Consider the following 12,500-nt stretch of genomic DNA (forward strand, 5'->3'; position numbering starts at 1 on the left):
CAGGGACCAGCTTCCATTCACCACTGCCTGGCAGCGGATGGCGGCATTGTGATGTGACACCAGGCACAGAAAAGGGGACAGCTCATCTTCCTTGTACCAAAATAATACCCTTGCTGACAACTATTGGATTGCATTCAAACAATTCTGTTTACATACCTCAAAGAATATGTTGGATGATGGCTTTTATAGTCGTGTGGAAACTACATCTACCCAGCCCAGCCCTGCAGCCTGGAAAACTAAGGCACGTGGCCTCCTCACTTCTCGGTGGCTTTCGCCTCTGGGGACGGGCCTGAGGGAGACAGGCACTTCCCAAGGCAGAGGCTCTGAGGTCGGGAAGTGGGTCCCAGCCATCCTACCACCCTCAAGCTCCCCAAGAAGGTTGTTCTAACGTTTTCAACCAAGTGGAGAAATGCCTGGAAACAAAAGGAAGAGACACCAGCCAGTAAAAGCCACCCTCAGCACAATAAAAAGATGTGTGCGATGGAATGCTATATCCTTTTTCTTAAGACAAGGAACATCAAGGGTCCCTCTGCTGCCACGCCTCCCAGAGACGTTTTTGCAGGGAGGAGAGAGATCTTAAGAAGCAAGCGGGAAATCTAATGCTCTGTGGAGAACCCTCTGAGCAATGGATTTGCACACTTTAAAACAGCGGAAAATCTGCACACAGAAGTAAACAGAAAAAGGAGCTTGCAAAGTCCAAGCCCCTCCCAAAGTCAGGGGTGTCCCTGCCAGGGTTGAGGACAAAGGCAGCCCCGTTCTGTGCTCTGGGGTGGGCCACACTCCCATGGGGATGTTCCCAGCCACCCCATGTGCTTGTTCAGGCATCTGCCCTCCCCATAGGAGGAAGGCCACCCAACAGGTCACCCTCTGCCACGTGCCTGCCCCACTCAGTGTGATGCGCACGGTAGGTGTTCAAGGTAATGAGTAATGCAGGCCTCTTGAAGACATCTGGCCAACACAGAAGGTACCACATTTTCTATTTTGAAAAGCCAAAGTGAACATCACGTTTCTCGTATGTTCACAAAAAAATGTATTCACAAATGTTCCTGGCAGTGTTTTCCATAATATCCAAATGTTTGTCAATGAATAAATGGATAAACAAAATATGGTATATCCATACAATGGAATAGTACTCGGCCATGTACAGGAGTGAAACCTTGATACCCGTTACAATAGGGATGAGCCTGGAAAACATGCAAAGTGAAAGAAGCCAGACACAAAGAACTATATATATAATGTGTGACCCCATTTATAGGAAATATCTGGAACAGGCAGATCCATAGGGAAGGGAGGTAGATTCATGGTTGCCAGGAGCTAGGGGAGGCCAGGAAAGGAAAACCCAAGGCGCGTGCCTCCCTCTACACTCTCACTTCTCTATGGCTGTCACTTCTGGGGACCGGGACAGACCCAGAGACAGACGTTCCCCAAGTGAAGGAGGAATGGGGCAACAGCTAGTGGACACGGGGTTCCCGTTAGTGTGATGAAAACGTTTTTGAATTAGACTGATGTTGCCAAACTTTGTGAATGTACGAAAAACCACTTAATTGTATACTTTGGGTGAATTCTATGATATGTGAATTATATGTGAGCAAAAAACAGTGTTTTTAGTGAAAGTAACGTTCCTCATCTGAATTAGAATATATGTGCCAGCTCTGTCTACACTAAGGAAACATCTTCCAGGGCCGGAGTGCTGTTTAGAATAAAGGTGTGCCCAGTACCTGTGTAAAAGCACAGGGCCCGCACAGGGGTAAACAAGACAGAGCCCAGCTGTGGGGGAAGGGCCTGGTGTGGGGAATCTATTCCCATTCAGGGAGTGTAACTCGATTTCCCAACATTATTACCCTTTTCAATCTCCATGGAGGCATTTTTAACTCCTGGTTTTTCAGGCTGCATAAAGAAGAAAAGGAATGTTCTAAGGCAGAGAGGCTTTAAAGACATCACCAAGATTAATGTAAACACTGGAAGCCCCAGAAGCACAGCCCTGAACACAGCATGTGCCAGATTTTGTGTCTCCTGTAAAATGTCCTGTTTCTACATGGGGGTCCCAAATGCCAAGGTATACTGGGACCAGAAGGCCATCGTGTCCTCATCTGACCTCCTTCTTGCCACAGCAGCCCCCAACCCAGCCCTGGCCTGCCCCACTCACAGCCCCATGCCCAGCTGGCGCTCCTTGGCCTGGAAATCCTCAACCCCTACTGCTCAGCCCCCAGGGGTACAGCCTCCACGGCCCCCTCCCCACCACCTCCCCAAGGCGCCCTTCCTCTCAAATCCACCAGTGCCTCGTCTGCTTCTCTTGTCATCAGATGGAGCGCCTTCTTCATTCTGACTATTTTATTAACTTTTCCATGTCCTGCTTCATTCCCACAAGACCTCGAGTCAGTGTGATGGCAAATGTGGCTTCTGCACCAGGCACGTGCCAACGGCCATCCAGAAACCAGGCCCCAGGCTGCCAGGATGGAGACCATCACTCCCCTTGGCAAGGGACCCACTGCCGAATGGGCAGGTATGTCACCCCACCTGATACCCTAACCATGAGCGCCTATGAGAACCGATAGCTTCCCCATCTCTCAGTACCACCTGCTGTGTCCAGGTGGATGAACACTGGGAGCCAGGGGCAGATTCCAAACCATGTTGACGGCGAGTTTCCACAGCATGCCACACTTTTATGTAAGATATCGTGTTCACACTACGCTCGTCCAATGGATCATTCCCGCCAGTTGGCATTTTGCAAGTACGCAGTAAAGGAGAATCACCAATGCTGGTGGAATCTGGGGTGGTGAGGAAGGGGAGCAGTCCCCTGGCGAACACGGGGCTCAGGCACACGGCAGGTGTTCACTATCATGGTGCCACAGCAAAGCCAGGGCATGGCCTGGAACTCAGTCCTTGGGGTTGTACATACCGAATGCCAGCTTCCCTGGACAGGGGGCATGTGAAGCTGCAGCCCAATACCCTGCGTGGTGTCTGCCAGTGGCACGTTTCTCTCCCTTACAGGGTATTAAGACTCAGTGGACTTCTGAAACAATCACCACCCTAGCCTATGGCCTGTTTGGTCTTTAGTTTGGGACAGGCCACGGCCTGATGCCAAGCATGTGGTAAAGCAATCTTGATGCCACCCGTCCTGAAGGCTCTTCCATCATAAGAGCCCTGGAGGAGCCGCTGCCCTCAGCTTGGTGCCTGTTTGGAAGCTCAGTGCCCACAGGCCTAAAGCTTGCCTGGGATGTTTCTGCAGTGTGAGCATGTTCCTTAGGAAAAACACCAAGTGGGTCTTCTGAACTAGGGCTAGAAGGGATGGCCATCAACAAGCATCTGACTGACCCCAGCCTGGCTCCGGGGCTGAGACAAGAAGGGCCAGCAGGGAGATTCCCAGCCAAGGGCCTCCTCTAGAGAAGACAAGGAGGTAAAAAGATGGAGAAAAACCTGGCAGAATCCACCCTCCCCAATCCGACCTCCTGGATTTCCTGACTTTAGGCTTTCTCAGATGCCTGAAGCACGGGTCCAGGCCTCAGAGGCTCCGGGGCTCACTGTGCCAGGCTGTAAGCTTTCTGTCTGGGAAGACGTAGAAAGGGCGATCTCAAGAGTGCAGGGAGAGGGTGGCATCCAGAAAGGAGAGGAAGAAAAGAATGACCCCAGCCACGCAGCACCTCTAAGAAACTTCCCTCCAAAGATGATCTGCCCCAATGCTGACCAAAATCTGCCATGGTCTCCTATCTCAAAGGGAGCTTCTCTATTTGAAATTTTGCACGCTCCATAATGACCCTTCGAGAGTGTGTGCCCCTCCGCACGCACTCAGGTTCCTCGTGAAGTCAAGTCACTCCATGTGCTCATGAAAAGCATTTGAAAACTTCTATTTTGCCTTTTAGTGTAGCGAACAGTCCACATCGCTGACGGACAGCCTTCTATTTGTTGTTGTGGCTTTATTTTAAAACCACTCTAAAAGACGAAAGTTACGTTTTACTCATATTGCATTTTTTTTTTTTTGGAGATGGAGTTTCACTCTATCTTGCCCCAGGTTGGAGTGCGGTGGCACAATCTCGGCTCACTGCAGCCTCTGCCTCCCAGGTTCAAGAGATTCTCCTGTCTCAGCCTCCCGCGTAGTTGGGACTATAGGCATGCACCACCACACCTGGCTAATTTCTTTGTATTTTTAGTAGAGATGGGGTTTTACCATGTTGGCCAGGCTGGTCCTGAACTCCTGACCTCAGGTGATCCACCTGCCTCAGCCCTCCAAAGTGCTGGGATTACAGGCGTGAGCCACCATGCCCAGCCTCATTTTGCATTTTCTACAACAAATTAAAAAGGCCCAAGTGATTGAAATGATAGTTTTGGAAAAGCACCTTTTTCTCAGGCCAGGCTTTGGTAATCCAAGCCTCAGCCTAGAGCCACTGTGCACAGACAGGTCTCAGGACCCTCCAAAAACAGCCTCACATGAAACTACGAGCAGCCGGGTCCCAGCACTGTCATTGACTCAGCTGGCCGGGCACACGCCGGAGCGACACATACTCTATCAATTCCAGCCATGGGCTGCTAGCATTGGGCCCGATGTCCAGCCATGGAGATCTGGTGGGAGGGAGCTTGAGGCACTGGTAACTTATAAGCCAGAAAGAGAAACAGAGGCAGCATTTAGTTCTTGTTCCTATTCTCCTGGGACAACAGAGTGATCTATGTCATCTCCTCTTTGGTGCTGAAAGAACCACACACTTCTGTTTCAGGTCCTCTACCAACATGTTTGTGCTGACGTCTCCCTTGGTCTTCAGAGTTTAACCTGTGGGAGTTGTGGCCGGAGTGATCTGTGGTATTTAATTTTACATCATACTATCCCCGCTTTATTCTGCACTTCAGGTGATCACACTTATTTTGTTCTAAATGGTCTGTTGCTCTCTTCTCCCACAGTCCCACACCATCTCCTGGACCCACTCCAAGCTGTTTTCAGAAGCACGTCCTTCTCAATCAGAAACGCAGAAGTCCAGAGCATGACCCGCTCTACCCCCGACTCTCCTCCCTGCAGCCCCGAGAAGGGCCACCACAAGGTGGGTGAGGAGCGGGACCAGTGGACCCACCTACTCAGGGGGCTTAACAGGAAGAGGGCCGGGCCCGCCTCTGCCGTCCTCAACCCGACAATTACCAAGTGAAACCCGGATGACCCTTTTGTCCTTTGGGGAAGATGAATGGCCATCTCCTCTCTGCTACATTTTGTCAGGTTTGGTGCTGAAGAGTCAATACCTTCACCTTGACATGGAAACTTTGTGATTTATCAGCTCGTTTCTCCTCCTGGGTTAGCGTGGCCCCGAGGAGAGCAGCCAATCGGGGTGCAGGGTGCAGACTTGGTCACAGCCACTTGGAAACCGACCAAAGCCCCCTCAGATGACAGACAAATGTGTCTTGTTAGCAACAGCCCAAAAGCGCTTGACTTGTACTAATAACGAAAAGGCCATGCTGGTCACCGTGGGTCTAAAGACGAAGCACCCTGTCACCAGCCTGGTTGGGAAATTAGCAAATAATGTTCTTTTCCTTGATAAATGGGTGACAGCTCCCTCTCACCAATCATTTTTAACATTTTGATGCATGCCTATGATCCCACTGGAGGAGCAGAAAAGTTTACTGGCCCTCAATTTTCAGATGATGAATGGAACTCTCTAAATGTGCGATTTCTGTATGAGGTATAGTTCATTTTAAGCAATTCTAGTAAATGGGTGTCACTGATTAGGACAAATAGTCTACTTGTGCAATAGCACAAACGGTGTGTCTCATTCTCCTGGCCTCCTTCGAGACGGGAAAGAGAGGGGACAGCAGTGACCCGGGAAGCCCTCCTGGCCCCTTCTTCAAAGGGCTGTGTTATCGAATCTCACCCCAGCACCCACTTAGCATGCTGGCAGATTAATTGATCAGAGTTTGGGTTGACGCTACGATGTAGCAGTGGGGAGGACAGCGGTGGGAGCCTGCCCTCCCTCCCTTCCTTTGTGGCTCTGCCTAAGGGGCCCTGAGGACCCCTGAAATGACCCCAGTGATGGCAGTCGGCCTCACTCCCAGGGGAAGGGGCTGAGGCATGGATGCACGCCACCGCAGTTGATGTGGAAAAAAAAAGTCACCCTTTGCCATCCATATTTAAACAAAGGACAAAAGCTAAAGTGGTGTCAGGAAAAGCTGTGTTGTTGGAATCATGCATTATCTTGTGATTATCCCAACTCTGGGCAGGTCCACACTCAGCCTGAGCTGAAAACACAGACCCACGCTATTCTCTGATAGAACCAACTTAATAGAAAAGCAAAGGTTCCTGGAGGGTGTCTGTTCTCGGGGGGGGGGGGGGGGGCTCACTGGGGGTGATGGGGGGACGCAGACGTCCTTGGACACCATTGACTGGTAGGTTTGAAGCAGGACAGCCAGTGTGGCTGCAGGAGGGCCTGCTGCAGACAGGAACGAACGGTCAGTCACGGGGATGATGAGAGTCACCAACAGAATTGAGTCAAAGAGTCCCCAAACTCCAGGACCCATGAGGAAAGCATGTGGTTTACATGGAAGGAAGGCGTTAGCATTTAGTTGAGCATAGTAAAAATAGTATGATTTGTAGGCGGCAATTAAGCATCATTTGCTCTGTGCATCCAAGTAATTTGTTTGAGGAGCACCAGCCTGGGAGACAGCAAGCCGGGGCTGGCGTGGTCGAAGGGCACAATTGACTCTGTGGTGCTAACAGGACTGCCTCTCAACGCACACAAAAGATCTTTAACACACTTAAGAACCATGAGTGCTTTCACGAGGGGAGTGAAGTGGGGCTAAATTGTGGACACACGCCAGGAGACGGGGGAAACCCTCACCCAGGGCCAGGACAGCCCTGGAGGACACAGCATCGTCCCTTGATGCACAGACAGTTTTAAGGTACATATGAGTTAAAAAAAAGGAAGAAAAGTAAACCATAAATACTGTATCAGAAAGAACAGAAACTGTTAGCAATTACTGGTTGAGTAACGATTTCATAAGCCTGAAGCTGAATGAATGTCCTTGTGCAGAAAATAATCACTTTTATGTTCCCATCTAGTAACTGCATCCCGGGGCTGGGAGCAGTCCAGGTATTCCGCAGTCAAGAGCTCCCTGTGTCCACTTTGGATGTGGTTGCTATCGACTGCCAATATCTTGTTTAGTAACTGGGTTCAGTCTGTCTCAAACAACATGTTGGCTCCCAGTAATTTGTGATAATTTCTTTAATTGAGCAAAAGAAATCTCTAAAATGAGGGTGGGTCAATCAACCATCCGGGTGCAAGAAACCAAGAGTAAGAAACACCGACCCAGCCACCTCCCCAGTGTCCCGTGAATGATGCTGGAAGTCAAGCCACCACTCCCAACCGGCCTCAGTGCTTTTGTTTAATAGGAAACCATTCTGCCAAATGGACATTGTTAGAAAACAGTAACACACGCATTTGTGCCATGATGCTTCACACTTGAAAACGTGTCTATGAAAGTAGTTTCTTCAGTAACATAATTTCAATTAGATGCATACAAATTCCAATCTGTCTTAATCAAATAACACTGTAATGCTTATATTCTAATTAAAAAATAATTTCTTTTATTACTCTTAACCATTTGATGCGTTTCTATGGGTGGAATTATAAATGCGAAACTGCTCAATTTGTGTATACTGCGAGTTTCTCAGGTAGGACATTCTGGGACTATTTTAATTATTATTAAACAAGCAAATGGTACACTATTAGACAAATATTAAAACAAGCATTGCACGCAGTTATTAATTTGCACTATTCACTTTTAAATGCAGCAAATATCTCATTAATTTAATTTTAGGTGCCCACCAGTTTATATTGCATTTTACAGTCTAGAAGGCAATTTACTATTAACTGGCAATTACATACAGAGTGATTGTTAATTCTGCTCCTAAGTGCTAGCCGCTTGAAAATTGTTCTCTCTCTCTAATTTTTGACCTTCTTACAACAGGGTGAGGCACATGGGAATACAAAGAACCAGTATGGAAGTGCTGGACATGTCATTTGTGACTCATTCTTTTAATTCACCGTGCTAATCAACTGAACCGCCACAGCCTCCCAAGGTAATTGTGTCTTTATAGGAGTTGAAAGCAGCAGGCAAAAGGGCCTGGATGGATGGGGCCTGGCCTGCCTTCCCCTTCCCACTCGGGGTTGACTAATAGGGTCTGGTTCAGAAAAATCTGGTGTTTCTCAGATCACTGTAAACAGATCATTGAGGCCTTTTGCAAAGTCCCTCCCAGCCTCTGGCGGGCAGCCCCTCCTCTGAGCACAGGTTCATTAGTCCTCCGCCTGGCGGCCCCAGCCGGCCTCACGCGGGGAAGGTTAAATGTGAGGGTGTCCCGGCAGCCTCCGGGGCTGGGGGACACTGATGGGAACCAGACGCCCAGGGGATGGTGCCTATGTCGTGACATGCAAAGGGGCTGGCTCAGTTTTCAGTGGGGGAGTGCAATTCCCGGTGATTACCTCATTGTCCCCATCAATTTCGGGGCAATGCAAATCAGACAGAAGCTTCCAGGTCAGACAGGTCATGACCCTACCTTTCCTCTGCTCCCCAGCCTGTAGAGCCTGTATCCCTTACATCACCTTTGAAATGGATATTCCTGTTAATGACTGGGGTGTAGGGGAGCCAATAGGTTAACCTCCAGCCAAGAAAGGCTGGGCTGTGGCAGAGCGTCACCAAACACCCACTCATGGGAGCATGTCTTGATGGAGGAAATCCCTGAAGCTTCGGGCAGCCAGGACCCTGAGCTTGTGCCCGAGAAGCCCAGTCAGCCCCAGAGGGGGCACAATATGGCCTGTAGATATAGAAGGTAGGCACTTGGACAGGCTGGGTTGGGGCTGGAACTAAGGTGTCCACTGGTCCCTTAGCAGGAGGATCTGAGACCTGGAGAGGATATCCCTGGCCAAGGAAGGCATCCTACCTGGCTGGAGGGCAAGAGGAACAGGCTGCAGACAGCAGAGCTGCCCCCTCCCCGCACCAGCCCCAGAGCAGCAAGAGCTGGGCCCGGCCATGCTGGGAATTGAGGGAACGCTGACATTGCAGGCTCTGCCACACCATGTGATACCTGCCAGCCAGTGACAGGCAGCTCCTCCCACCCTACACATCCGCGTCTGTCTACAAATGCACAGCCCAAGGCCTTTCTCTACAGCACTGGGGACAGAATCCCCAGGAGGCAGCAGGCGAAGTGCAAAGAAAGGACTGGACCTTTCCGCAATCTTCTTTCTAACAATAGCTGCGCAGACTTCCCCACCAAAAAGCCCACGTATGCAAAGATCTGAACTCATGAAAGGATCCGCCGAAGGCATCCACTAAAGCGTTCATCCGGGATGGGCTGACAGTCCAGTGTGAGAACAGGGGGCTTATTCATTCACTTTTGTGCGGAGGCAGTCAGTCTTGCCACATGCAAACACACGTCACTTTCGTGTCACAAACCAGGACCCCGCAGCAGACACAGGCACCTACACGGAAGCCCACCCCTGGCATGTGCCCACTGAAGCTCAGGTGCTGCTCCATGGCTCACAAGCAATAACCAATACCCGTTTTCCTAAGGAGCTCAGGACTCGAGCAGGATCCCGCAGAACCCAGCAGAAGTTCACCCTCAGTGACTTTCCGCAGGAAGGACCATTTACGCCATGTGTTAGACACCACACATCAGTCATCCCTGATCCTTACCGAAACCTTGCCAGGTAGAGCAGAGGAGAAATTGAGACCACAGGAGTAAGCATATGCCCAGGTTCCAGTCTGTCTGCAAACACCAGGTCTCTGCACAGGGCCTGCAGCCTCTACAGCCAGATGAGCCAAGGGACTCAGGGGCGTGTGGTGCACATACAACAGTTTGCATGAGGAAGCATGTGGAAATGTGCACTGTGTGGCTTCAGTGCACACATGAAAACAGCCCTACGGCAAGGTGCCAGAAAGGACCCCCCGGCCCATGGCGGGATTCTGATGTCTCGCCTCTCCCAGGTACCTGGGGCCTATAGACGCTGCACTTTATTGCACAGCAAAAGTTCTTATTTGTTGAAGTGTACATAAGTGTTTAAAAGGCGCCCCAATTTTTAGAACCCCATTGTGACATGTCTTTATTTTTTAAAACACTGGGATTCCAAAACCTGGAGGAGCGGCCCTCTCTCCATCTCAGAGTCTTCCATGCAGGCCAAGAGGTGTCCGGACATCAGCTCTTTGCTGTGCCCACCTCCCCTGTGGCCTTCTGGCAGCTCCTGGGTGCCTGGTCCTGCGTGTGCTGGTCCCACAGAAGGTGGCCTCTAGTGTGGGGCAAGCACTGCCTCTCCCACCCTAACCCATGGAGAGTGCCGAGCTGTCGACTGGACGCCTCTGGGACAGCAGCCCTGGTCCGCCACCAAGACCCATCCAGGCACACCCTGGGGTGACGCTGGGCCTGATGTACAGTGGGCAGCGGCAGGATGTACACTTTGCCTTTCTTGCTCACTCAGTCCTTCCTAAGAAGGGAAGAGGCTGAGGGATGTCTATTGCCTCTTTAAACCTTCCGAAAGCAGAGGGGGCTTAGCATCCTCCACGTCACCCACTCTCCGGACAGAGGAGAGGGTTGTCCCCCAGTGGGCATCTTTCAGGTGGTGATGGCAGAAGTTGAAGCCCCATCCCCTAGTCCAGGTTCCTGCTGTGGCCCTCACGGCCACCCCAGGACACCAGCCACTGCACAAGCAGGTCAAGGCCACAGATAGTAAGTATTCATCTCGTTCACTGTCATCGGGTTCCAGCAGGCACTGTCCATCATTAAAAACATCTCTCAAATACCACAGCCTTTGGAGCTGGCTAAGATTAGAAATCAAAATACAAACATGCCTTAAGATGAAGTGAGTTGTTTGTTTTGAGACAGGGTCTTGCTCTGTCACCCAGGCTGGAGTCCAGTGGCGCAATCAAGGTTCACTGCAGCCTTGACCTCCCGGGTTCAGGTGATCCTCCCACCTCACCATCCTGAGTAGCTAGGACCACAGGCATACACCACCATGCCCCACTAATTTTTAAATTTTTGTACAGACAGGGTTTTGCCGTGTTGCCCAGGCTGGTCTTGAACTCCTGGACTCAAGTAATTATCCCGCCTCTCAAAGTGCTGGGATCACAGCTGTGAGCCAACATGCCCAGCCAATTTGAAGTTTATTTACAGCATTTCTCAATAGCAATCCTGAACAAGTGGTGCTAATTCAGCCCTTGCATGGACAAAGCATTGTATAGAACAACTGCAAGATAGCAAGCATGTGTAACTGCATAGGCCACACTTCCTGCTGCCAGGAGTCTGTCCCGCACCCTCAGAGAACACGGATCTGCTTTAGGAAGCAGCGTCATGTAGGGTTCAAGACCCCAGGCTGGAGCAAGAAAGAGCAGGCTTACATGGGCCTTGCATTTACTGGGGGTGTGGCCTGGGCACTGACTTCCTCACCTCCCTGAGCCTCAGCCTGTGCAGCAGAACAGCAGTGACACCACGGGGCAGAGGCATAGAGACCAGTGGACACGCGGCCCCTAGCCCCACGTGGAGCCAGGCACATGGGCAGCTGCCCCAGTGGTAGCTGGGTGACTGTTGTTCCTAACGACTCCCCCGCCACTTTGTTTACAGGTGAGGAGCCTCACAAACAGAGAGAGGTATCGAAGCTCACACAGCCACGGGGACTGTCCCATCCGTGGCATCATACGCCATCTCAAAGATGTGGAAACCACACACCCAGCTAAACCCAACCCACAGGCCAAGGGAGCTTCGCCCGTCTTCCCACAGACCCCTACCCTCTCTGTACAGTCCTCCCGTGCCCTCACGAGCACCTCCTGGTGGGGAGGAGGCCTCTACCGCTTTCCCACAGAAGCTGGAGCTATGAACTCACCGGTGTAGACAAAGCGCCCAGGAGCACCTTTGCAGAACTGCTTGGATTTGTAGGAGAGGGTCACTTCGACGACGCCAGGAATGTGCCTCGGCGGGGTCTGGACTCGGATGGCATGGGGAGTTATCAGCTACAAAAACCACACAGTGAACAGGCGCTCAGCGGCGCTGGCCGTGAGAGGCGGACACTTGCCAGTTGGATATAATTACCAAAATGAGCACAAATTGGACCATCGTCTTGGAATGCCCCCTCCTAGCTGTCACCCAGAGTCTCGGGACCTACAGTGTTTTTTAAGAAAAATATCTGCAAATGATCCCAGGTTTTAGTTTGCAGGAAAGGCCACAGGGCATCATTCATATGAAAATTGCCACCATATGTCTCCTTAAACCTGCTTCTAGTAATTCTAGCACTAATTGTTCCAGTGGACGGGGGACCTCGATGGCAGGTTTTAAACCCCAGGGCTGCAGGGCAGGGGGGTGTTCCGTACCCACCCACGGGAGAGGCTCCTGCCACAGGCGAACAGTGCAGTGCGTTAAAAGGGGATTTTGCCATAGGGCACCTCGTGTCAATACACTATTGACAGCTTGTCAAATCCACTCATGAAGACAGCAACAGCGCGAAGCTGACCGAGTCCGCGGGCTTACCTCGCTCCACACCAACATAGTT

The 12,500-nt window shown here is 51.0% G+C and overlaps 1 protein-coding gene across 13 annotated transcripts in view; it reads right to left on the reverse strand.

Moving 5' to 3' along the window:
- Positions 1-12,500, reverse strand: part of EBF3 (EBF transcription factor 3) — a 128,598-nt gene that overhangs the window by 19,943 nt on the left and 96,155 nt on the right. For all 13 annotated transcript variants that reach the window (XM_007964439.3, XM_038009726.2, XM_007964433.3 and 10 more), the window contains exons 9-10: positions 12,479-12,500; positions 11,838-11,964 (exon numbers count right to left, since the gene is read on the reverse strand). The exon at positions 12,479-12,500 is cut by the window's right edge and continues 109 nt beyond it. In XM_007964439.3, coding sequence (XP_007962630.1) covers positions 11,838-11,964; positions 12,479-12,500 — 149 coding nt within the window. The remainder of the gene's footprint in view (positions 1-11,837; positions 11,965-12,478) is intronic.

Source organism: Chlorocebus sabaeus, chromosome 9 (genome assembly GCF_047675955.1).
Source record: "Chlorocebus sabaeus isolate Y175 chromosome 9, mChlSab1.0.hap1, whole genome shotgun sequence".
Taxonomy (NCBI): domain Eukaryota; kingdom Metazoa; phylum Chordata; class Mammalia; order Primates; family Cercopithecidae; genus Chlorocebus; species Chlorocebus sabaeus.